The 24,120-nt window shown below is 40.7% G+C and overlaps 4 protein-coding genes across 5 annotated transcripts; 1 reads left to right on the top strand and 3 right to left on the bottom strand.

Annotated features, from left to right (window-relative positions):
* Nucleotides 1-3,779: 3,779 nt before the first annotated feature.
* On the top strand, nt 3,780-5,481 carry LOC103996980 (transcription factor CSA). Its single transcript, XM_018831311.2, has 3 exons — nt 3,780-4,278; nt 4,390-4,836; nt 4,968-5,481. Exons 1-3 carry the CDS (start codon nt 3,999-4,001, stop codon nt 5,186-5,188), a joined length of 948 nt encoding a protein of 315 aa, XP_018686856.2. The 5' UTR covers nt 3,780-3,998; the 3' UTR covers nt 5,189-5,481.
* A 6,964-nt stretch (nt 5,482-12,445) lies between these two features.
* On the bottom strand, nt 12,446-14,735 carry LOC103996979 (thioredoxin-like 1-2, chloroplastic). 2 transcript variants are annotated; one of them, XM_065168220.1, is made up of 5 exons: nt 14,319-14,719; nt 13,889-14,065; nt 13,602-13,766; nt 12,807-13,075; nt 12,446-12,704 (listed from the first exon to the last, which is right to left on the bottom strand). In XM_065168220.1, the coding sequence occupies exons 1-4, from the start codon at nt 14,553-14,555 to the stop codon at nt 12,818-12,820; spliced, it is 837 nt and encodes a 278-aa protein (XP_065024292.1). In that variant the 5' UTR covers nt 14,556-14,719; the 3' UTR covers nt 12,446-12,704; nt 12,807-12,817. The 2 variants fall into 2 exon arrangements, with proteins under 2 accessions (XP_065024292.1, XP_009416338.2); XM_009418063.3 differs by having other exon boundaries at nt 12,446-13,075; nt 14,319-14,735.
* Nucleotides 14,736-16,559: 1,824 nt separating this feature from the next.
* LOC135649988 (NAC domain-containing protein 87-like) lies at nt 16,560-20,528 on the bottom strand. Its single transcript, XM_065169012.1, has 2 exons — nt 20,296-20,528; nt 16,560-16,740 (listed from the first exon to the last, which is right to left on the bottom strand). The coding sequence occupies exons 1-2, from the start codon at nt 20,526-20,528 to the stop codon at nt 16,560-16,562; spliced, it is 414 nt and encodes a 137-aa protein (XP_065025084.1).
* A 2,002-nt stretch (nt 20,529-22,530) lies between these two features.
* On the bottom strand, nt 22,531-23,974 carry LOC135649171 (NAC domain-containing protein 58-like). Its single transcript, XM_065167324.1, has 3 exons — nt 23,545-23,974; nt 23,170-23,462; nt 22,531-23,089 (listed from the first exon to the last, which is right to left on the bottom strand). The coding sequence occupies exons 1-3, from the start codon at nt 23,702-23,704 to the stop codon at nt 22,688-22,690; spliced, it is 855 nt and encodes a 284-aa protein (XP_065023396.1). The 5' UTR covers nt 23,705-23,974; the 3' UTR covers nt 22,531-22,687.
* Nucleotides 23,975-24,120: the final 146 nt, after the last annotated feature.

The raw sequence follows: 24,120 nt of genomic DNA, 5'->3' as shown, positions 1-24,120 counted from the left end.
CGTGACACGAAAACGAAGGCGACGACCGGGGTTGTCGGTGGCACGCGACAATGATGCAGTGACTGCCTCCAAGCCAGCGTTCAGGGATTATGTCCATCCGTGCCGACGTCGTGAGCGACTGTATCGGTGGGACCCAGTTCGCATGGAGGGAGGAATCTGCATATCCTGTCCGGGCACCAAACAGGCGAGCATCAGCCCCTGTACGCACGTTTGCATGGCCATCCCATCACCACCCTCGCTTCACGCGATTCGACGTCTTTTTTATCTCCACAATTTTTACTTTTTATAGAGCGGTAAATACTCGTATGATTATTTAAAGCCAACGTTTAAAATGATATTATTCATTTTAGTATCACTAATATTTTTTTAATATATATATATTATTTAAAAAAAATTAAATTTTACGAATAAAAAATTAGGCTGCATGCATGCCTAATGTATGCAGAAGCATAAGAGTCAAAACGCAACAGTTCCAGCAGTGCTCGTGACGCGTCGAATTGGTTCAACAATGGCTGCCCGCCATGCATGCATGTCTTGTCATTTGCGTTCAATCTTCTCTTGAGAAGACACCCACAGAGAGAGTGAGAGAGAGAGAGAGAGAGAGAGAGTGACAGGACGATCCTACCGCGGATTTTGGATTTTGTTGTCCCCCTCACAAACCCGAACTAAATCCGTAGGTGTCGTCTTCTGTCCTCTTTGATTCCTTTAGATAGGAAGGAGAGGGGCGGCACCGACGAGCCCCCCTCGCCTTACCCCCACACACCGTGTGGTCGAGCAGCTTCGGCTCCTCCATGTGATGCCGCGAGTTTACTTGTTGGGGTTACCATTCATGAATTTGGTGGTCGATTCACTCTATAAACTTATCCGCATCTTAAATTTCATCACGTTTGCCAATTGGGATCGAACGTCGTTTCCTAATAATTTTGGATAATTATGAGACTAATAAACAAATCAAAGAAAATTGAGACAATAGAGTGCGGCCGAGGAAAATTAGGCGGAGGCGGCGGAGGCGGCGGCGGCAGCGGCGGCGGGCGGGCCCACCACGACACGCTCGGCCGCGCGGCAAATCCTGTGGCGGATGCGATGCCGCCCCGCGTTTCCAGCCACCGCCGCTCCGCAAACCGACGAAACGTTCGAACGCGGAGAACATCGAGGAGACGATCCCGTTACGGTTTTCCGGCCGTGCCGTTTTAAAGTCCGTGTCGGTTACCTTTTCCAACCATCGTTTTCTCATCACATATCTTCTACTTTCTTTTTTTTCTATTTTGATTTAATATAAACGGATAAATATGATGGTATAGGGGAAAAAAAATAGAATTATTTAGTGGGAAATAAAAGAAGAAGAAGAAAAAGGAAGATGAGAAGTCGACATGCATGCATGCATATTCCAACAACATGCGCGCGCACCTTTCAAGCAACGTAGGAAGCCATCCATGATATCTCAACGAGACAGCAATAGCCTTCCAATTCGACAGTCAGCATACAAACAATGTGGTCGATCGTAAAGTTTCCCAAGTGAGGTGTGGGGTCTAATAATTCATTTATCAACGTGTTCGATGGTGACCGAGCATTTATTTGTCTACACAAAGATTTCTATTATCTTATGATCGTTCGACTAATGGTGTATAGAAAAAATTCATCGTAGGTAACAAATATTTTGATGCTTTTTTTTTATATATCTAAATACATATAGTAAATAATTCCTAATTAGCAAAGAATATTAAGGTGGGAATAAACAATTGCTTGTAGATTAGCTTAGCTTAGGCAAACGAAAAAAGAAGTCAAGCTCGTTTTGCTTGTGTCAAACTGTATGCACACACATACACATCAGTACACCACCATGGCAACAAGCAAGCATTCACTTACCAACCATGGCTTTATTATAGAAGAAGTTTTATAGCTTTAGTTTTATTGAAGAAGTAAAAAAGCTTTAATACATTAATATGTTTCCTCTACTATTTATACAGATTAGGAGAAAGAATTTTACTCAAGGATAATTTTCCTCAACAGAATAAAAAGATTTTCTTGTTTAGTTAGAAAAATCTTATCTTCTATCGTATACATAGATCTCATCATTAGTATGATCACACTAATGAAACCAGCTTTGATAGCTTGAGCTTCTGCAAGACCTTTTGTTTTTTTGTTCTTCTTGCAAATGGCTGTCAATTAGTCATGCAGATGCAGTACTGTGTGTGTTGAAGTTTATCACAGCAAAGAAAAAAAAAGGAGGATGTGTTGGCTGAGAAAAGATGGGTGAGGTGACAATCCATCACTTGGGTGTGTCTGTGTTCTTCCACTGGGGTGCACTTGTTTTTCCTTCTCTACGATGAGCAGGAAAATATTCTTCCAGCACTTTTAAAAGACATGATTTCTATGAGCTACCTGCAAAGGAGTTTTTGAGTTTTTTACTTTGGATTCTTCACCATGTCCGATTAGCTTTTGCTTGACCAAGGAATCTAGCATTGATTTGTGACATGTCAATGAAGGTTAAGTTTAGTATAACTAGGTCGGCTGTTCTTTAGCCTGAACATGGTTTGTGGAGAACAATGTTGTGTGTTTTGGTTAACTATGGTTAACTTAACCACTCAAAATTGACTCAGCAAAAGGTGACTGCTTCGAGTTTGATTGCTTTCGATATTCAATGGATATATATATATACACACACAGAAGCCAACAAACTACTAAAGTGGTGGAAGAGAATAAAAGTGGAATATTAGGCTGATTGAACCACAACATAATGCATTGTATTATGGATATATTCTTGTCCTCACAGTGTATGTAGATCTTTGGTTGTCAACAACAACAACATATGAATAGATAATTGTGAAGGTTGATTAGCTACAGGATAAGAATATTTGACTAAACAAGGCTGATTACATATATATAGTTGATGAGATGCCCTTAACTCACAGTTTTGGTGACAATAAACTTGACTGACTTTGGAATTAGAAGTTCCATATTTCTTTAGATGACATGTATTTACATGCTTTAATCTTTTCTTCTCTTTTACAGCTACACATATTGTTTTGTTGTCAGCTAAGGAGAATTTTTTAAAAATAAAAAATCCATAAAGATCAATAATTAAAAATATATATAATAAAATTGATATAAGATTTAAATTTAGAATAATATTTTCTTTTAATCATCTCTAACATGTAAAATATCATCTATGTTTCTCTTAATAAAACCTTAAAACTCAAAGTGTATTTATACAAATAAATCATAATTCATCATGAGATGATGCAGCCATTTAGCCAAAATTTTAGCAGACAAAATGATGCCTTTGGATGGATGAGATGTAAAATAATAGAAGTTCACATGAATCGCAGTCTATAAACTATTCAAGTGTGACCACCAAATAGATTGCTTGAAAGATATATTTATGTTGTTCAATTCTCAAAAGTCCAGAAGAGTAACCTAAACAATGCCTAATACAACTTTAAATCATTTCAGATATATATGATAGAGGAGAAAGGTTAAAAGCTCAGTACAAATTGAAGTAATAATACATAGGAAGCAAGAGAGAGAGAAAATGGCAGCAAAAGATGGGATAAATGCATAAAAATGTTCCTTGTTTTCTTTTGGCACCTTTTCTTGGCTTGGAAACAGCAAGAATAGTTGGGGGGTGGAAAGCTCTGATGGCATTGTTGAGTGTTAGCGAGACAGAGGCAGCGCTATCACGTATAAAAGTGTGTGTGGGGAAGAGGGACTCAAACTCCCAGACCCACACGAGCGGTTCTCCTTTGAACCTGTGCTTCCCAACAGGCACATAAAGAAAGAGAGAGAGAGAGAGAGAGAGAGAGGTTCATCTCCTTTCTGTCCTTGTATTGAGTTTCTTTCTTGGTGAACAGATCTTTGGGTCCTCCAGCATCTCTCTTCTTCCTCATTTTTAGAGGTCTGCTATCATCAAGCTTGACACCGGAGCAGCTGTTCTTCGACTTCTCCTTGCCTGCTCACATCTTTGTTGTCTTCTCATCTGGTCATTCCTGGGTAAGAAAATGGCTCCAAATGAAGTGAACCTCAGAGGTGCCGACATGGGTTTCTTCCCTCCGGTGGCGTCTCCATTTCCTGCGGTTGCAGGTGGGGATGACAAGAGCAACAGCCAAGGCGGGGAGGAAGAAGGCGGTGATGGTAGTCCTCATGGGAACGAACAGCAGCACAGGCTATGTGCCAGGGGCCATTGGAGGCCAGCTGAGGACGCAAAGCTCAAGGAGCTCGTCTCCCAGTTTGGCCCCCAGAACTGGAACCTGATTGCTGAGAAGCTAGAAGGCAGATCAGGTACTCGAGCATGACCGGGTGATGATCCATCTACGTGTGTTTGTAGGACGCATCCATGTGCTCGACTGATTCATCTTCTTGCTTCTTGTTTCCGGATTTGGTTTTCGGCAGGGAAGAGCTGCCGGCTGAGATGGTTCAACCAGCTCGACCCAAAGATCAACAGGAACGCGTTCAGCGAGGTGGAAGAGGAGAGGCTTCTCGCTGCCCACAGGCTTTACGGCAACAAGTGGGCACTGATCGCCAGGCTCTTCCCGGGCAGGACAGACAACGCAGTCAAGAACCACTGGCATGTGATCATGGCCAGGAAGCAGAGGGAGCAGTCCAACGCTTACCGGAGATTAAGAAGGCCATCTGTTTCCCCCTCCTGCGCTCTCCTTCCTCAACCTCTCCCCAACAACAACAACAACAACAACAACGCGTGCAGTGGCGAGTCGACCATCACCAGCACCAGAGATGAGTCTGCTTCCACTGGCGCAGACCTTTCTCTCAGTTCCTTCACCAGCAGGATTGTTCCTAGCGTCCCTGATGGACACATCCCCTCTCAAATACTACTCAATGGTATGATCCTTTCTCCGTGGTTGGTTCTTCAAAGTTTGATCTGGCTGCTACCTTCTTTCAACTCTTTATCCATGGCTTATGGGGTCATCAGTTTTGGTTTATGTCTGATGGAAAGATGGTGGCTGCTGCAGGGAAAAGATGTGTCGGGAGGTTTGGTGACTCCGGTGGTGGCTTCTCCCCTCGTGTTCCTAGGATGTTGCTTCCTGGGGTTGTTGATGAGCCTGGTTGCACCGGTTCAGCTTCTGAGGAGGTTTCAGTGGCCTACCACATGAGCAATGACCTGCCTCGTGGTGAAACAACACATGGGAGTGGATTGACCTTCATTGATTTCCTAGGTGTTGGAGCAACATAAGAAAGATAGGGCTCCATCCTCCTAATGAACAAGGGAGAAGAGAGGTCAGAAAGAGAGAGAGAGAGAGAGAGAGAGAGAGAGGTGAAGGTGATGAGATGAGGGGTTTCTGTTCATTGAAACAGCAGCTTTCCTTTGTTACCGAAGAACTTAGATCCTGTGTTGTCCGCCCTCCTCCAACATTTTTTGTCAACTAAAGTCGTGAGCTTAGTTTCAATTTGCAGGTCCAACCAACAGAGACGATGCTCTCATCCGACTGACCATATGACTACAATGAACCTTCTTATTTCTTGTGATATGGATTTTTAGCTATGCACAATATATGAATCATAATGCATGACGGTATATGCATGCATAGTTGAGAACTACTGACACTCTGAACGAGTGCTCTTTCACTAAATAAGCTGTTTTTGATGCTGCACGCATGATCAAGCCCGACTCCTCATGAGATCGATTGAAACGAATATTGATCTTTAGTGTGTTATTCTCCCTTGTTTCAGTACAAATTTTCAAGTATATTCCGAAGACAAAAAAATGTGTTAAAAAGACAAATCTCCAGAACAAATCACTGAGTTACTTGATAACGTTGATACATATCACAACAGGTTTCTTGCCTGTACATACCTGTCTTAACAAATAATGGGCACATATATATCTCTGATGATGAGCATCAATCAAGTCTATACACAAAAACCCAGGAGAGGGATGCCTCAATGAAACATAAAGAGCGCCTCATCCAAATATTAGGCTCGAATTGCAAGCAGTAATATTAGCCATCCATGAACATAGCAAATTTAGTAGAAGAGTAGACACTCCAAAATAGAGTGTTCTATCAGAATACTATTGTCATCTTTGACATCAACTTCAACATAAGCTTTGCGTGATTGTTCTATAGCCTACACTAGCAACAGGCCGGTTACTCTAATCTCTCTCTCTGTCTATCTCTCTTAACAAGATCGATTTGGAAGTGAACACAAACAAAGATCGATCTTTCTCAACAATGGCGTCCACAGCAGCACGGAGCACGCATCTGAATTCCCTCTCCCCTCCGCGACGACCGCGACACGCTTCCCCAGGGGAGGAGCTCTAATTTCCGATGGTTAAAGCAGGGAGAGCAGCATTCCCCGTTGGGGCTCTGAGTGCTGCGGTGGGAGCCAGCCAGGCCAACGATGGCTTCTGCTTCTGCTTGTGCTGATACTTTCACGTCATGTCATCTGGCCAGGCTCTTTCCTCCCGGTGGCAACTGATCGGTGGAGGGTTTTGTAGCTGGTCTGACACAGAGTCCGGGGGTTCCTCATGATTCTCACCGCCCAATCTGGTAAGAGAGGCCTTTCGTGTTGGCTCCGGTGCTGACTGCAGACTGACAGCACCCCCAGCTTACTAGGTGGTGAAATAGTTGCTTCCAATGAGATGTAGCGAGAAGGGAGCCTAGCCACTTGACAGAGCCCATGTCTTGATGAACCTGGCAGAGACACCAGCACTTTAGAGGAGAAAAGAAACAGATCATTAGGAAGCTATGTTTACACGAGTCACATGTCTTCTTGGGAACCTGTGAAAGACTATAAGCCAGGAGACTTGGGTCTTTCAGCAGACCTGTTATAAGTCATAGGCACAAGACTGCAGCCAGTGCGTACCATCAGCAAAATGACTGATAAAAAGAGAAAAAGTAATGACACCTGCAGACTGATATAATTAAGTTAATGTATGTGCCCTCCTCATCTTTGGTTACTACTCCACCAAGTAAAGAAGAGTAAAAGAGGGCAGCTACTTTTCCATGCAAAAAAGCATACACATCCAACTCGAAAGGTAAGGATCCATCCACTTAAGCCATGTGTGGTACAATGTCATCAATACAATGAACTGGATTATTATATTATATTATATAAAGATGTTTGCTTAACTTTATCAGAATAGCCAGAAGGCACTAACCAAACTGAAACCGCAGTAATTGTTGACTTGGGAGAATATATATATTATATATATATATTCAAAAGACTTCCTTTATCTAACCCCGGTTAAACTACCAAACAAACAGTACCTATGTCATCACTCGGTGGACTCTACAAGCACTAAAATAAAGCATGGAATCTCTCCCTTTCGTAATTTGCAGTCTGCCGCACACAAGAAGCCTACACAGACATATATTCATGGGCTCATCCATTGTACTTTTAGAATGATACGACTGCTTCTGGTCGGTAATAATGCCATGTTATATCTTCTAAACAAAATAGCTAAAGTAATAGTAGTAGGTACCGTCCGTTGAAGCCTCTTCTAACACAAACATAAAATAAATAGTAACCTGCATGACTGAGTGGTACACAGCTATTTCCTGGTAGGAAAACCGACCATGGATGCTACCAACACAAAAGTATCAGTCTCTTGTAGTTGTTGGAACTTTCATCATCCTATTAGACGTCTAAAGAGAAAAGAGCCGACAGTCCTAAAAGCTATGCTGGCCTTGCTTGAGATCAATTAAAGATTTCGGTGGTAGCTCTGGGGTCACTCAACTGTGATACAAAAGTCTCTATCAGAATCACTTGCAATACAACATGTGTTGCCTACTAGGGTGATGATTGTTTGAAGTACAGCAACAGAACAACATGATGAGACCAAGATGCCAATCAACTGAGAAGAATACCAATCATATCAATGAACAGCAGACGTTTCAAAAGATATGATAATGCTACAAACAAACTATCGACTTTCATATAGAATGCACCAGGATGAGAGCTATGTCTCAATGTTTTGTAATGATTCATCAGTATGGCATGATACTCCTGCTTCGACAAAAAAAAAACAAATCAAAACTGGGGAAATGTGATGGCAATGGTGTTCAAACGAGAAGAAAGTGATGAAATAGTTGCTACAACGTCATTGAATGACCTGGAACTCGTGAAGCTATGATAATCCCATTACCACATTTTTATGATAAACAACTTCTCCGATGCTAAATGAAATTTCAAATTTGTCGGGCATGCTTGGAGGCCGTTCATAAGCAAGGTACGATAATGGCAATGCCAACCTATTGACAATAACGCAATGCCAACCTAATGACAATAACCCGTAAACAAACACCCAGAAAATGTTTCTAATGGCAATGATCAAGCTTCCGAAGGGGAGTGACGAGATTGTACCAAAGACATGAATGAGATATTGTTTCATGAAACATATGTTAATGCATAACAAGCAACAAGTGTATGCACTTGGATCCTTTACCTATAGAAAAAAAAGGGGCCTTGATCACCCAGGAAGGAGCATCACCATCGTGTGAATGGTTACTCTCCAGATTACCTGCACCGATCAATCATACTTCTAATACAAAATTTACAATCATTTTTTCTAACTTGACAAGCCTAAATTGGTCTCGTCTTGTTACTTCTCTGTGTGTGTGTGTGTGTGTATCAAAGCAATCATCCCAGTTAAAATGTTGAAACTTAAGATAGAGTGCATGAACCATATTACCTAGCCAGCAAAGCCAACAGTAAGCTAAACAGGTACTGCCTCCTCTACCATGATTTCTGAAAGCACATCCCAGTTGAGATGTTGGATGTTAGAGAAATTTAACCTCAACATCAAGAATAAGGTTTCCGGCCAAGGTTTTCAAACCCATATAGTTTGACCTTAGGAGCCTAGGTGGATGAGTGTATCATCAGGCGACCACCTAGAATAAAATTTACCTAAAACACAGAATCAAGGAAACAGGATATAAATGTTTTCATAAAGAGATTTGCTCTTCCGGTGAACCAGATCACACTTTTTCAGGTGTGACATGGCCTCTCACAGACCTGGCATGTGGGTCCATATGCACAAGCCCACACACATCAGGTTCATTGAAGGCCATATCACCTCTGAAGAGTTTCAGGGATCATTGGTCCACCTTATACAACTATGAAATTGCATATCGTGACTTCAGTTTCATAGATGAAATAATAGGGGAATAATAAGACTGCATCTAATAACAGAAATACCAACTACACTATGACAAGGAATAACAAAATAGCAAACCTAAATAAACATGTGATTTGTGAACTTATATATAGGACTAACATACTAAGCACAAGTAAAGCTATCATAATAAATTAAGGTGTGTGAATCGATATCTGAAAAAGAAATCAAATTGATCGATTGTGTTTCCATTTTCTGGACACAAAACACTGGACCTTGTGAACCACGATGATCACAAAGCTGTCGTAGACCACACTGGGATACATAATCCATTAAACCAATTTAACCCCATAATACCATCCAAGACAATAATAGATCGTGGTAGTATATGTTTGACATTCTGGATGATAACATGCCAAATCTATCTCCCTTTCTAAAAGATGGATCATGTAATTTGATGCTAAATGTATTGGGAAAATCTTCAATGTCTAGTTACTTGTCATGATAAGTATCTATATGTTGAAAACCCCACTGACAACCTGGGATGGACGATAAGAAGCTTAGTTTACAAAAAGCTTGATCTCCGATGATTATAAGCGACTACCAAATGCTATGAGTCATGATGACCGAAAACTTAATAGTATGGTGAGAAGCTGCTTATAAGTTAATGTCTAAAAGGAGAGGACTAGATTAGTGGATAATAATCTATTATAAGATGTAAATCCTCAGCAATCAAACCCCTTTTGATTCAATCAATGTATAAGTGGTGGTCCATCTTAATTAGGAAAACATTTTCTTTTTCCACATTTATGCTGTATCAGGCAGTACTTCCAAAATGCAGAACATTATTAGGTGAGCAAACCATAAATATTGTGTGGTACATCCAGAATGCAGAAAAATGGACATCCATGCTGTATAGCAAATTCCAGGACTACAAGTTCCGTGAATATAAGGTTAAGAAAACAAGTATCAGAAAGGGAAAAAAAATGAATGGAACAATTTCCTTTAAGACTCGCAAAAGTATAGCAATTATAGCATAAAATACTAAGTTAGCTGCTTTGCACAGACACAATATCACTACATAAGAATTACTCAATGTTCCAATAGCATCAAATTGTTGCCTTGCATCAATAATTTTCAGTCAAAGACTTTCAGCTACGACCTAGAAATAATTCTCATTCCTCTACTGTAAGTTGAAAACACTCCGCTACCAAAGAAACATTTTCTGAGTAACTAAAATTCAAATTTGCATCTATTGTCAAGGTAAAGCACAAGTACTTTTGCATGTATGGAGGCAAAGGAACCGACCGAATTCATGGTTATGATGCCCACGCTTTCCACCCACAAAAATTTCCTTGAACTGCCCCACACGTGTCCTGCATTGCTATTTGGTTGGATTTTGCCTTCTTGGTGCCATGAGTCATGTCCGTCGAGCCAAATGCATGTGCCTAGGATTCCATCCCGGTAAGCAATAGCATTGCCATCAGAGGAATTTCCACAAACAGAGAGTGGACACCATAATGATTTACAAGGACAATTACCTATTTAAATTTAAAATAGACTTCCAAGAATCAAATGACGCGCAGCAAAACTTCAACATCTCATGCAATTAAACCATCAACAACCAATTATAATGCTTGAGAGACACTACACTACAGGAAAAGAACAAGAAGCTTGTAGCACCACCAAAATTCCAACGAGAATTAGCCGCCTATTTCCCCCTAAAGCAGAAAAGGAGAAAGCTAATGCCACCTAAATAACCCCGGTAGGGCATCAAAATTTCATTCTTGGTTTCTCGAATCAAGAAACAACGACAAAAATTCCAAAACTCTGCTTTTGCATACGTATAACGATAGAAGGAAGAGAGGATAACCGAACGCCGAAAGATCTTGGACACGCGCGGGCGCGACCACCACCTCGACGCGATCCTCCTACAAGAATCGACCTTTTCCCCTCTAAATCACAAGAGAAACGAACTATTGCAGCGTAAACGACCTATACGTGGCTCCAATTTCCTAAAGCACCTCAAAATCCGAAGAAAGAAAGAGTACTAATTGTTCTTGCATTCTTGGTTCCTCACTCTACATCTGAAACCAAGAAACACCCAACAAAACCTCCAAGAACACTGCTTCGGCAGTTGGAGAACGTACAATCACAGACAGGAAGAGATAATACCCGAGTGCCCGATGATCTTGGAAGCGCGGCCGCGACCGCCTTCTCGAGCCCCCGCCTCGAGGCGTTGCCACGAGAGCCCACCGGTCGGACTTGCAGCGTCGTCCCGCGGGGCGTGCGGCTTAAACCCGGCCGTCGGCGGTTTCCGTTGCCTCGACTCTACTTTGCCCTTTTAATCGCCGGTTTGTAAGCCCGATAACTGAGACCCGAACCCGACCCGAAAATGGGGTCGACGTAGCCTCGACTCTTCTTTTATTTCACCCGCCGGTTTATTAATCCGATAACCAAGACCCGAACCCGACCCGAAAGTTCTCCTTTAACCCGATATTTCCTATAGCATGGCATGACGTCTTCCCACGCACCCAAGCCTCCGTGTTCGACGGAGATCAGATTCATCGTCGGCCTAATTATACGTTACCTCCAAAATTAAATTTCTTTAGCATTTTTTATTACTAGAGTTAAAAAAATTATATTAAAATTTCTGTGATTATAAAAGTAAAATACATAATTTTATTTATCTTAAATAATTATTGTGGATGAAAAGAAGATAACGATACCGAGAGATAAGACGATAGCGACGACGCTCCGCATCTTCTTCTCTATCGATAAGAATAATATATGATTAATCTACAGTAGGCCTCCCTGTTTTAGTTCCCCTGCATACCCTCCGTTTCTCCATGGACACTGCTACCTGCTTGCTGGCCGAAGGATGTCCTCTCTTCTGCTGCCGACCCCTGTTGGCTTGGGCACGTCGATTTCGTACATAAGTTTTTGGATGGAATGAAATCGATCAATCATGCTTTTTTCCCCCTCAATTATGTTATCACGAGCAAAGAAAAAAAGTGTCTTTATCCCTTTATCCTGCTTTCAGCCATAGCCACTCACCAAAGATCTTTCCTTGTGTTCAATCTTGCGTCACAGAAAACCATGCCGCTGCTCCTGGATACCTTTACCCTCTGTTGCTGCTTTAAGCCATAGCCACTCACCAAAGATCTTTCCTTGTGATTGCAGCCAGTTCTTCGGACTGGTTTAACATCCTGCCTCATCTACCATGCACAACTTCGTTGCAGCTCTTTATCCACAAGTTATAACCCTGAAACAACAGCAGCAAACCCCAGACTATCTCATGGATTCTTTCAATTCAATTAAACCATTGTCCCTGTCATAGAACATGACAACCAACCAAATCAGCAACACCAGAGAAAAAGGAACTGGCATCACATCTTTTAGGATAAGCTTTCATGCTTTCACTTCACACTTCACATGAGACGCAAGGTTTACAAAGAAGACAAGCGACCAGAACCATGTCTCAACAACAAGCTCCAACTTATAGAAGTAAATATCCTTCGAGCATAGAGCAATATATAGAAACACCAAGGATCTCCGCAGGGGAGGAAGCACACCACTCGTCATCTCCAACTACATACCCAATCAGCAGGCTTCTCAAACCAAAAAACATGGCCTGCACTACAGCAATCATCAAACATATATACACAGCAAAGTATACAAAGCGCGAATTATACAAAGCAAGTAGTATAACAGCTAATGGGAGATGAGACATCACCGAGCACCATCTCATCTCCCAGCTGCGGCGAGGGCCTTGTCCTCGGATTCCTGGGCAGGTCTACGGACAGCATGAAGAGGGAGTTTCGGGCTTGTTGGAATTCTCTCTGGAATCTCTTCAGGCACAGGAACTGGCTTGCTTGTGTAGTTAAATGAGAGATCTTTGTTTGCGGCCAAAGCCAAGAGCTCTGACTCCTCCAGCCCCCTAGCTGGCCCAAGGCTGCATCTGTCAGTGATGTGCTTGGCCAAAGCATCTTTAAATTTCTTAATCTGTTGGTGATGCAGGAAACAATGGTTTAGAACAAATTATCAAAGGTCACTTGCAACATGCAAAGAGAAGTCAAAAACTGATATTGTAGACGGTATCAGCTTACACAAAACATTGAAACTATAGGCCTTATACACACGAGCAAGAAAGAGTACACAAAGGCTTGCAGTATTGTTTCTAAACCAAACCACTACAATTCAATAATATGAATATGGCTCACTACGTGCGATTAACTCCGTCTAAAGCAATGTTTTTTTACGGGTTGTAGCAAGTAAAAGAGACTTTATGAGTAACCAGAAGCGTCACTAAGCACAAAATTAAGAGATCAACAATATGCTACAAGCAAGCAGCATCTCATCATATCCTAAAACAGATTTAAATTGAAGTACTAATTTTGAATGTTACATATCAATGTTTGCAACAAGAATTACATGATCCTCATACTAACCATTTGATGGTGATGATAAGAAATAATTGAGTTCTACAGAAGGGAAGGAAGGAAGGAAGGAAGGAGGATATGGATCTCACAGTTGCATTGGTGCAGCTGAAGCTGCACAGGCGCCCGTGTGCTCCGCGATAGAACCTAAAGAAGGGGAGAACATGGACACCCAAGCTGTAGCACATCGACTTATGTTGCTCATAATTTATTTGGAGAAACAAAACATTTTGATTCGATTCGGCGAACTGGCAAATCTGCAAACACGCAAATTACATCAGGGGAAGAAAAAGAAGATGTTTAATCTGCAATATCTATATAGAAGCTGTCTTGTAAACGTTCAAGGAGTAACAAGGTTTTACAGATATCATATATATACCTTTGGATGAAGCGCTCTGCAGCCTCCACACCCTGGGGAGAAGAAATCCACAATAACAAGCTTGTCGCCGGCGTTCAATAAGGAGTCGACGAGATGCTCAGCCGACTCGATCTCCACCATATTGGGTTGAAGCCCCTTCTGCCACCATTTTATAGCCTTCTTGAACGACAGAACCATCTGCAATCAAAACGAAAGAAAAGAGGTCATCACCACGAACGCAAATCGAAGATACCCTCAAAATCCAGATACACACAAAACTTTAAATGATCCAAAAATCATCTTTTTGGTTCGAGAAAGAGCCGAAAAGATCAAAAATGGCGACCAAGAAAAGGGGGAAACACGAAAAGTCCCCCTCAAAACCTAAAAAGATCAAACGTTGGCAAGAAGAACGAAAAACCAGAGAAGGTAAGATTTTGTAGGTTTCGGTCACCTGTTCAGAGCCAGAACCGAGGCGTGCCCTCGAGGGCCTCCCTCTCCGCGCCCCAACGACCAGTCTCCTCCCATGGAACTTGCTATCACAAGAAGAAGACCTCAAGGGCTCAACCTTGGTACGTGAAAAGAGAGTGAACGCCGCAAGAGAAGGGCGGCTCCGCATCCCGCAAAACGGCGGCAAAGAAAGATGCCCGCCAGGTAAAAGGAGGGTCCTCTGAGCCAAAGCTTCCGCCATGGATTCCAAAGGTCGAAGCTTTTTTCTTTCTCCCAACGAGATCAAACAAAAAACCCAAAAGTCCCAAAAAAAAAAAAACACAGATCAAAAGGAGGAGAAATTGGAGATGATTGGGAGATCGCGAGGAGAACAAACACAAAAAAGATCGTCGATTGTTATAGGAATAGGATAAAGAAAACATATGAACAAACCGTTTCTTGTTGTCCGTTCTGTCTAATCCCGCTGCCGTATTGGATCTCCTCCGTTCGTTGATGCAGGTCGTTCCGCGACGGCAGATGTAGACGGTCAGGATGGTAGCAAGGTGACAGTTGTAGTAGAAGACACGCGTAGGACTCCACCTCCACAACCGACCCGTTGACGCACCCAGGACCCACGCTAATTGTTTATAGTGGGACCCACCCTCTTTTTTGAGTTTTTTCTTTTTCTTTCTAAAGCTTACCGTTCATAACCCCTTCTTAAAATAATAATAATATTATTATTATTATTATTGTTATTTTATTATTTATCATCCTTGTATTATATATTTTATCTTTTTCTTTTTCTGAAAGATTATTTATATACATTTATAAAAAAAATAAAAACTTTAATTTTTTTAAAATAGTATTCTCTTTTTTTTTAACCTAATACTTAAAATACCCAATCATCTATCTTTTTTTACCTAAAAATGAGTCAATACAGTTATAACACTTTTATAACACAATATTTTTAATAATATCAAGAAAACATTATAAAGTAGTATAAAAATGCTGTGGTACAATGAATTTATATTACATTACATTGTTTTCTTAGTGTTACTGAATATTTTATAATGTGGTGTAAAAACACTATAAATATAATATTTTTACAAATTTATACAAATATAGGTATTACTGAAAATACAGTAATATAGTGTAAAAATAATATAACTAAATCGGCTCTCCCTATAGATCGATCCACAGAATATTTTAATATATATGTATGTATATATATATATATGTATATATATATATATACACACTCTTCGAGAAACACATTCTATAGATGTGATACTGAAATTTTTGATGTTTCCCGTCTCAACCCCTAATATTTCCAAACAGTGGTAAATAAGACACCAAAAAGATTACAAGCCAAACATGATTTTAATTCACAGAACTCATTAGATTCAAACTCTCTTCTTCACCTCACAGTAATCCTTTGAAGTTTCTAATTCCACCACGAAAATCCAAGAACACTACGCATGCAGTTACGTATTCCACTTCATCGTTCGATAACCCGATGCATGCCTTGACATCCCACTATCGGATTTCTTGTCGAACAATGGAGGCAGTGCTCCTCACGTTTCTCTTTCTTTTGAGCTCCTTCTGAATCCTTCCACTCTGCACCGTAGAGATTGGCCAGTAGTCTGTAGTTCGAGAGGGAGCAGCCAAGCCGGCATTGGATTGATTAGCTTCGAAGCTTACCAAGATACTATCTTGGTATCTCATGCCATGGAAGGAAGAAGGCATTCTATCCATTACCGAGTCTTTGTAGTGAAGGTGCTTAACCTTCAAGCTTCAAAACATATATACGTTGTGTACTCTCGTGCTATGAGATTGTTCCTTGTGGTTTCTTCCCCGGATTTTGATGCATGAAAGGTGGTTCTTCTCCTCACACCAACCCTTTGTGATGAACAGAAACGCTTTGCTTTGAATGGAAAGTAAGCTATTCGATGAAGCAAATAAGAATCGAAGAATCCTCCTCCACTTGCACCTCTCTCTCTCTCACACGCACACACACTCCTTTAACTGAGTTCTTACATCCTTTTAGCTGGTCATTAGAGACTGTAATCCTCCCATATACAGGGTTGAAGGTTACAAATCCATTGACAGTACAACTAGCTGGACAAAAGAATCGTCTTTTTCATTAGTCCTCACACCCTTTGCGCGATGGACAATGAGAGATACATACCATGTAACTGAATCTAGCGAACACACAGGGTGAGATGATGAATCGGTGGTCCTGATGCATCGACCTAGCTCGAATTCTTCAGAAGCTCCACATGTCCTCCAAATCGAAGAATGGTGCAGTCGAAGAAGGGTCGTCGAGGTCATCGTAGGGCTTCGACACCACCGAGGAGATCTCCGTGTTGTGGTCAGCACTCAGCCCTGCGTCCTGCCAAGGACAGCCCATCGACTTGTTGGAGTGCTGCTCCACCTTGCAGTGCCTCCTGATGGCAGATGAGTCATTGTTTCTCTCAGCACCCAAGGTGTTAGTTTGGCAACTCCGATATAGTCCCACTCCCAAGAAAATCAAGTTTGATATCTCTTGTTTAAATTATAAATAAGAGTTTGGGCTTCGAAGTTAGATGCACCATAAGAAATTATTTGCTTTAGGCTTTTTTTGTTTAGTAGTTTTGTATTCCATGGTCTAGGAACATCTTCCTAAGGTATTTGTAATTGTCCCTTTTATAGTAGTGTTTTGCTCCTCCTTCGTCCGTGGATATAGGCCAATTGATCGAACCACGTAAATCTGGTATTTTTATGGCCTTTATTATTTCTGCTTTATTATCTTTTTTGGGTTGCCAAATTACCCATCGGTAAATTTTTGGGGCTAGCTCTAACAAACTGGTATCACAGCCTTGTTTCAGGATCTTTTGGCAACGATGACAATAACAAAGACCGTTGTCGAGAAATTCGATAGAAATATCAACTTCGGCATGTGGTAACTCAAGATGGAGGTCATTCTGGTTCAAGACGGAGTTGATTTGGCACTACAGGGAGCTAAGAACATTCCAGATGGTACATCAAAAGAAGATCTTGCGGGTATGGATAAGAAGGCCTGATCAAACATTATTCTAAATCTCTCTAACGAGGTTTTACGGGAGGTAGCTACGGAGACTACGACTAAGAGCATCTGGAACAAACTTAAAGCCTTGTATATGAAGAGGACAGTGGAGAATCGTCTCTACTTGAAGCAGAGTTTGTATATACTTCGGATGACTGAAGGTACATCTATGCTCTCACATCTTGATAAATTTGATTCCTTAATTATGGATTTGGAGAATATATATGCGAAAATTGATGACGAGGATAAGACCCTGTTACTTTTATGTTCTCTTCCCCAATCCTTTAAGTATTTCTGTGATACTATGATTTATGGAAAAGAAATAATTTTATATCAGGAAATTAAATCTGCACTAAAATCTAAGGAGCAGATAGACAAAGATATCACTAGGGAAAGTAGAGGGAATCAGACCGAAGGTCTGATTGTCAAGGGTAGAATGGAGAAAAGAGAATTTGACAGTAGTAGATCTAAATCTAGATCTAAATCCAGACATAGAAATTTGGAGTACAAATATTTTCATAAAACGAGGCACATTAAGGCTGATTGCTTTAAATTAAAAAATAAATTAAAGCAAAAGGAAAAAATTATCGAGAAAACTACTGAATCCATTGAAGCTAGTATAGCAACTGATGAGAATGTTGGAAATATTTTCTTTGCTACTGATGACAGGACGAGGTCTAAAAATGAATGGATTTAGATTCGGGTTGTTCTTATCACATGTGTCCTAATAGAGATTTGTTTTCCACGTATGAATCTTGTAATGGTAGAATTGTTTTGATAGGTAATAATGTCGTGTATGATGTTATTGGTAAAGGCTCAATCTGAATTAAAATGCATGATGGTATTGTGAGGACACTCACTAATGTTAGACATGTTCCTGATTTAAAAAAGAATCTCATCTCTTTAGGCACCCTAGAGGTTCTTGGGTGTAAATACGCAGTTGAAAGTGGAGTTATAAAAGTTTCTAGAAGTGCCCTTGTTGTTATGAAAGCTTGTAGGTTTGGTAACTTGTATATTTTGTAGGGAACTATTGTCACGGGCTTAGTTGCAGTCTCGTCATCATCATTATTTAATTCTGATATCACCAAATTATGGCATATGCGTTTGGGTCATATGAGTAAAAAATATTTGAGCATATTGAGCAAAAAGAGTCTTTTTAGCGGATAGAGTACTGGGCCACTGTATTTTTGTGAACATTGCATTTTTGGAAAGCAGAAAAGAGTCAACTTCAATTCTCCGGCAGTTCATAAAACAAAATGTACTCTTGACTATATTCATTCATATCTTTGGGATCCAGCTCATGTTCAGTCTAAGGGTGGTGCCAGGTATATATTGACTTTCATTGATGATTATTTCAAGAAAGTTTAGATTTATTTTCTGAAGTATAAAAATGATGTTTTTCTAACCTTTAAACAATGAAAGACTTTGATTGAGAAGCAAACAGGTAAATAGATTAAGCGGCTTCGAACAGATAATGACATGGAATTTTGTGAAGGTGACTTTGATGAATTCTGCAAAAATGAAGGAATTGTTTTATATCGCACTGTTAGGATGACGCCTCAACAAAATGGTGTGGCCAAACGTATGAACAGAACACTCTTGGAGAGAACAAGGTGTATGATCTCAAATACAGGGTTAACAAAGGACTTTTGGGCAGAGACGATTAATATGACATGTTACGTTGTCAACCGCGCTCCTTCTGCAGTACTTAACTTTAAAACTCTGGAGGAAGTTTGGTCAGGTACTTCTACTGATTACTCTGATTTAAAAATTTTTGGATATCCAGCATACATGCATATAAATGAAGAAAAATTAGAGCCTCGAGCGAAAAAGTGCATTTTCCTTGGGTATGCTTTAGGGGTGAAAGGATACAGATTATGGTGTTCTGATCCAAAATCCCGAAAATTTATAATCAGTAGAAATGTTACTTTTGATGAATTATCTATGTGATCTTCCAAAGAGGAATCTACTAATTGTACAAATGAAAGTATGCAGAAGCAAGTAGAGCTTGAGATTGGTAGTTCAGATTATTTTAAGTCGAACTCTTCTACTCAAAGAATGTCAATAGATGGTCCTGAGTCTACTGAAGAAGATGATCTAGATGAAGAGCAATATTCCATAGCCAAGGATAGACCACGGAGAGATATTCGACCATCACAAAGATATGTAAATTTGGTTGCATATGTTTTGTCTGTTGTAGAAGAAACAAGTGAAGTTGGTGAGCCTACTACATACTCAGATGCAGTTTCTTGTGATAATTCCGCTAAGTGGTTGATTGCGATGAATGAAGAAATTAAATCTCTCCATCAGAATAGAACTTGGGATCTTATGAAGCTGCCTTGGGGTAAGAAAGTTCAAGCAGTGCTTGGAATTGGTTGGTGTTCATTGTTGGTGATTGCCTGTTGGGGCTTTTATGAAGAAGATGGAGCAAGTTTTGTTAGGACATGCCAAGGTAGAGATTTGTTAGTTTGGCAAGTCCCACATAGTCCTACGTTAGGAAAATCAAGTTTGGTATCTCCTGTTTAAACTATAAATAAGGGTCTGAGCTTTGAAGTCAGATGCACCACAAGAAAACCTAATTATTTACTTTAGGCTTTTCTTGCTTAGTAGTTTCATATTTTATGGCCTAAGAACATCTTTCTAAGGCATTTATAATTATCCCTTTTATAGTAGTATTTTGTTCCTCCTTCGTCCATATATGTTAATATTTTGTTCCTTCTTTTTCCGTGAATGTTTATTATTTCTGCATCCAATAAGTCATCTGACAAAGAGTTGCTTTCCAATCTCGTTACTGTGTCCTGTATCCTTGTGGACGACCCTACACACAACCCATTCATCCTGCTACCATCGGGTTTAGATTCTCCTTACAGAGAGGTACAGCGGAAGGACAGTAACGATAGTTCATCGATAGAGAAGAACAGTACGTGCCTTTGCAGACTTGGGGAGATCGGGGATCGACATTGAAGTGCCTTCAAGCCTGTACTCGTGCATCACCCAGTTTGTCTTCTCTCCCTTGGGTGCCCTTCCTCCGTAGAACACAAGCGTCTTCTTCATGCCAACGAGGACTCCTCTCCCCCTGAAGACCTCCTTGTCTTTTCCTGTGGCCTTCCAAGCTCCGGTTGGGTACTTCCTGTCCCTCCGGCAGAAGAAGTACCACTCCTTCTCTCCCATCTTTGCCTTGCCTGCACAAACAACAGCAGAACCCCATGGAAAGCTCAACGACTCGGACCTCCAAACTGGGATTCGAGCGACAGAACATCAAAGCAATAGGAAGAAGCCTACTCGGAAGATCCCATGGCTCGCACCTGTTCAGATCCACTTTACATTATTATTATTTTTAGATCATTGAGTTACAAATTATGTGCAGTGAATATTACAAAATAATAAATATTGAAGATGTCAATTAGCTCGATCCCATAAAAAAACTTTTGATAATAAGATATTGGGATCAAATATCGTCTTTCATTTTAATTATATTTTTGTGTTATTTTTTCCTTAAAATAAATGGACGGTTGAGACAAAAAAGCGAGAGATGCAAACGAATGTAATCGTGACGCCAAGTTTTGTCTTCGATGCAATTGGCAATCTCTTGACATAAAGAAAAGAAAAAGGGAAAAGATTGACTCAGCCTCCTTTCATTCTTCCAATAATGCATGATTCTACTAAAGGAAGGATAGGGAATTTTAAAGCCATCACTGTCCCTTCATTCTTTACCACCCTTCGTTCTTTGCGATTGAAATGTGACCTAAAGACGCTTTCTTTCTCTCTCTCTATATATATACCTTCGGGCATTGATGCACATTCCAATTGCCACAACTAATGATGTCGGTAAGATTTATCATACTCCTATAGTAGTTTCATACGCCGTTTTTTCTTATGGTATCTAACACTAAGTCGACTTTGATATTATTTATCATAATCAAACTTGATGAGATAACTAACTTATGAAGTTACAAAAGCTTAATTATAAGTGCAAATTACTCGAGTCAAACTTTTATTTTTAATGAGATTAATCCGAAATATTATAATTATTTGAGTCGAAACTAAACCAAAATATTATAACTTTTCTAAAGAGAGTAGAAGATAATTTCCGACCCAAGACATTTATACACCACTATTGGTATTAGAAACAAAGGTCGACAACATATAGCACGAATATAAATAGAACATGAAGCATGTCAATTATGACACCTACGATGAATTAAATGTCGTGAAACTTTCACGTGGACTTCCAATTCTCTTAAACAAAGTCCAATCAGAATACTATGGATGTGCAAATAGACTCTAACGATGGATGATGATTGTTAAAGAAAAATATCATTGATATTTTGATCAGTTCGACATAGTTAGTATGAAGATTAAGATAAGAAAATATTTTATAACCCGATCATTCCGATGCTCTAGTTAATAATCCAAGATGTACGAATGTAGATACGAATAATTCTCTTTTTTTTTTTGTTAAAGTTGAATTTTTATACTCAATCATAAATGACAAGAAAGTTTTATCTTTTCCTTCCTCTCTAAACATCATTACGTAGTGATAATATATTGAATGATTAGCGATAATGTATAAGTGATAATAAAAATAAATATATTCCCCCACAAAAGAAGCTTTCAAAAAGAGGAATACGCGAAAGGTATTCTCTGAGCTGTGACCGTACTAATACATCCACCGGACGATAGCTTATGGAATGGAGAGAGAATTCGATTCCCAAAGAAATTGAAGGGAACAAAAATGACTTTAACAAAAAGGGTTTTACATATTTATCTTTACAACTAAAAGAATAGCGATATTAAAATCATTTATGTATATATAATAAACTTCACTTTTAAAGGTTTGAATACAAAAAATGAGAAAATTAGGAGGAACGCATATACATAATTTTGCAAATACGTCATTCAATATTCGTTGATGTCCATTAGTTTGAATGATTAAGGCATTAATTAAAATCCCTAAGTTTTTTTTTTTTTTGGAATAGAATAATTTATAGGCTCAATTATAAGAGAAAAAAATAGAAATAAGTAAAATTATAACTACGTCTAATATATTAAATATATGATGTTGTTAACTTGATTTGAAGAACAATTTATTTCTACATTTGTTTCCTTTTTCTAATAAAATCTATTGGGTAAAAGATAAACGAAATTGGTGTTTGCATCGTTAAGACTTCCATAAGATTCTCAACCACAATAGTTCTTTAGAAACATCATGACTTACATGTGTATCACATGATATCTTCGATCCAACATAAAGCTTGTGGTTGTGGACATAAAGAATGGCTTCTCGTCGATTGCTAATGCAAGCTATTTCTGCGTCTCACTCGATGTAATCACAGATGAGAGCCGGGCAGATCGAGCAATCGTTGGCTCAGCGAGCTGAAGTCAGCGGTGTAGATGGTCGCATCACTGGGTTTCTTCTGTCGAGCGAGTTGGTAGTGGAAATCGCTGCTGCCGTCGATGTTTCCAGGTCGTAAGAGCTGATGATCCATCCTCGGTTGAGCCCTGAGAAAGCCAAGCTCGGATCCCTGCATCACCGGCAGGTTAGCGAACAGGTGTGACGGTGCTGAGTAGTCCTCCATGAGATCTGCCATGGACAGAGCTCGATTCATGCCGTGAAAGCTGGACGAGGCAGAGTCTGCTGGATCTTGTCGTTCTCGATCGTCCATCGATGGCGGCACCGGTTGCAGGTTGCCCTTTTTCTTGTAGATCCGGCAGAGGACCCAGTCATCCAACTGCGATCGACGTGCACCTTTAATAGCTCGCCAGCATCGAGTGCAGGAAGAGATGGTGGGAGAGGTGAGGTCATGGTTACCCTCATGGAGGCGTGCTTCAGCTTGTAGCAGTTGCTCCTCCGAGCTTCTTCGAGGCGGTACTCGTGCATGATCCAGTTCGTCTTGCTCCCCTTGGGAGGCCTTCCCTCGTAGAACACCAACGCCTTCTTGACCCCGATGCGCTCGTTCCCCCTGCTGTCGTGGATGGGCTTATCCGTCCCGGTCGCCTTCCAGTAGCCGGAGGCGGCGGCTCTGTTCGGCCGGACGCCGTTGGGGTACTTGCGATCCCTGGGGCTGAAGAAGTACCACTCGCGCTCCCCAAACACCGCTTTGCCTACGCCACCAATCCACAGAAGAACCAAGTAAGAAGAAGACGCGCACCTTCCTACGCGCATGGAGCTCGTCAGGTTACCGACCAGGAAGGTCCCATGGATCGAGCTTGTAGATGTCGACCTCGGCGATGATGGACACGGGACACGGCAGGGACGCCGCCTGGTTCCGTAGGTAGTGCAGGATCAGCTCCTCGTCGGTGGGGTGGAAGCGAAAGCCGGGCGGAAGAGACGCGGGATCCGACATGGTCGAGCTCTCGTTTGCGTCAGGAAGGTGGAAGACAGAGGAGTCTTTTGGACGCTCGTCGTCTCCTTTATCTTCTTCGTCGAGGAGGAGGAGGAGGAGGAGGAGGAACACGAAGCGAGCTCTCCTCTCCGTTTCCTTCCCTTCCCTTCCCTTCCCTTCTCTTCTCTCTCGAGTCGCGTTACAGCGGCCAACAAGTCAAGATTGTGCCGACACGGACATGAGTTCGATCGAGAAGTATTCCTATCATCATTATAATCAAAATCTTGATATCTTATATATATATATGCAATTACGAAAAGTGATGAGATAGAGTCAAAAGAGGTGTCACTTTATGATTTCTCCTCGACATCCATCCATCACTGTTTCTCAAAGATTTTCTAAGATAAAAAGATGATTAGATCGGACAGCGTGAGAAG

Source organism: Musa acuminata, chromosome BXJ3-9 (assembly GCF_036884655.1).
Source record: "Musa acuminata AAA Group cultivar baxijiao chromosome BXJ3-9, Cavendish_Baxijiao_AAA, whole genome shotgun sequence".
Classification (NCBI taxonomy): domain Eukaryota; kingdom Viridiplantae; phylum Streptophyta; class Magnoliopsida; order Zingiberales; family Musaceae; genus Musa; species Musa acuminata.
This window is presented reverse-complemented; position numbering and strand designations above follow the sequence as displayed.

Bases quoted from the DNA above. Each gene is read 5' to 3' on its own strand.
- LOC103996980 (XM_018831311.2), top strand. From the start codon at position 3,999: ATGGCTCCAAATGAAGTGAACCTCAGAGGTGCCGACATGGGTTTCTTC. The intron at 4,279-4,389 runs GTACTCGAGCAT...GGTTTTCGGCAG, and splicing joins GAAGCTAGAAGGCAGATCAG to GGAAGAGCTGCCGGCTGAGA. The intron at 4,837-4,967 runs GTATGATCCTTT...TGGCTGCTGCAG, and splicing joins CTCTCAAATACTACTCAATG to GGAAAAGATGTGTCGGGAGG.
- LOC135649171 (XM_065167324.1), bottom strand. From the start codon at position 23,704: ATGTCGGATCCCGCGTCTCTTCCGCCCGGCTTTCGCTTCCACCCCACC. The intron at 23,463-23,544 runs GTCGGTAACCTG...TTGGTGGCGTAG, and splicing joins CGATCCATGGGACCTTCCTG to GCAAAGCGGTGTTTGGGGAG. The intron at 23,090-23,169 runs GTAACCATGACC...CGTCGATCGCAG, and splicing joins TGAAGCACGCCTCCATGAGG to TTGGATGACTGGGTCCTCTG.
- LOC135649988 (XM_065169012.1), bottom strand. From the start codon at position 20,528: ATGGGAGAGAAGGAGTGGTACTTCTTCTGCCGGAGGGACAGGAAGTAC. The intron at 16,741-20,295 runs GTCTGCAAAGGC...ATCTGCCATCAG, and splicing joins TCGATCCCCGATCTCCCCAA to GAGGCACTGCAAGGTGGAGC.
- LOC103996979 (XM_009418063.3), bottom strand. From the start codon at position 14,555: ATGGCGGAAGCTTTGGCTCAGAGGACCCTCCTTTTACCTGGCGGGCAT. The intron at 14,066-14,318 runs GTGACCGAAACC...TTTTGATTGCAG, and splicing joins TCGGTTCTGGCTCTGAACAG to ATGGTTCTGTCGTTCAAGAA. The intron at 13,076-13,601 runs GTGAGATCCATA...CATCACCAACAG, and splicing joins TCAGCTGCACCAATGCAACT to ATTAAGAAATTTAAAGATGC.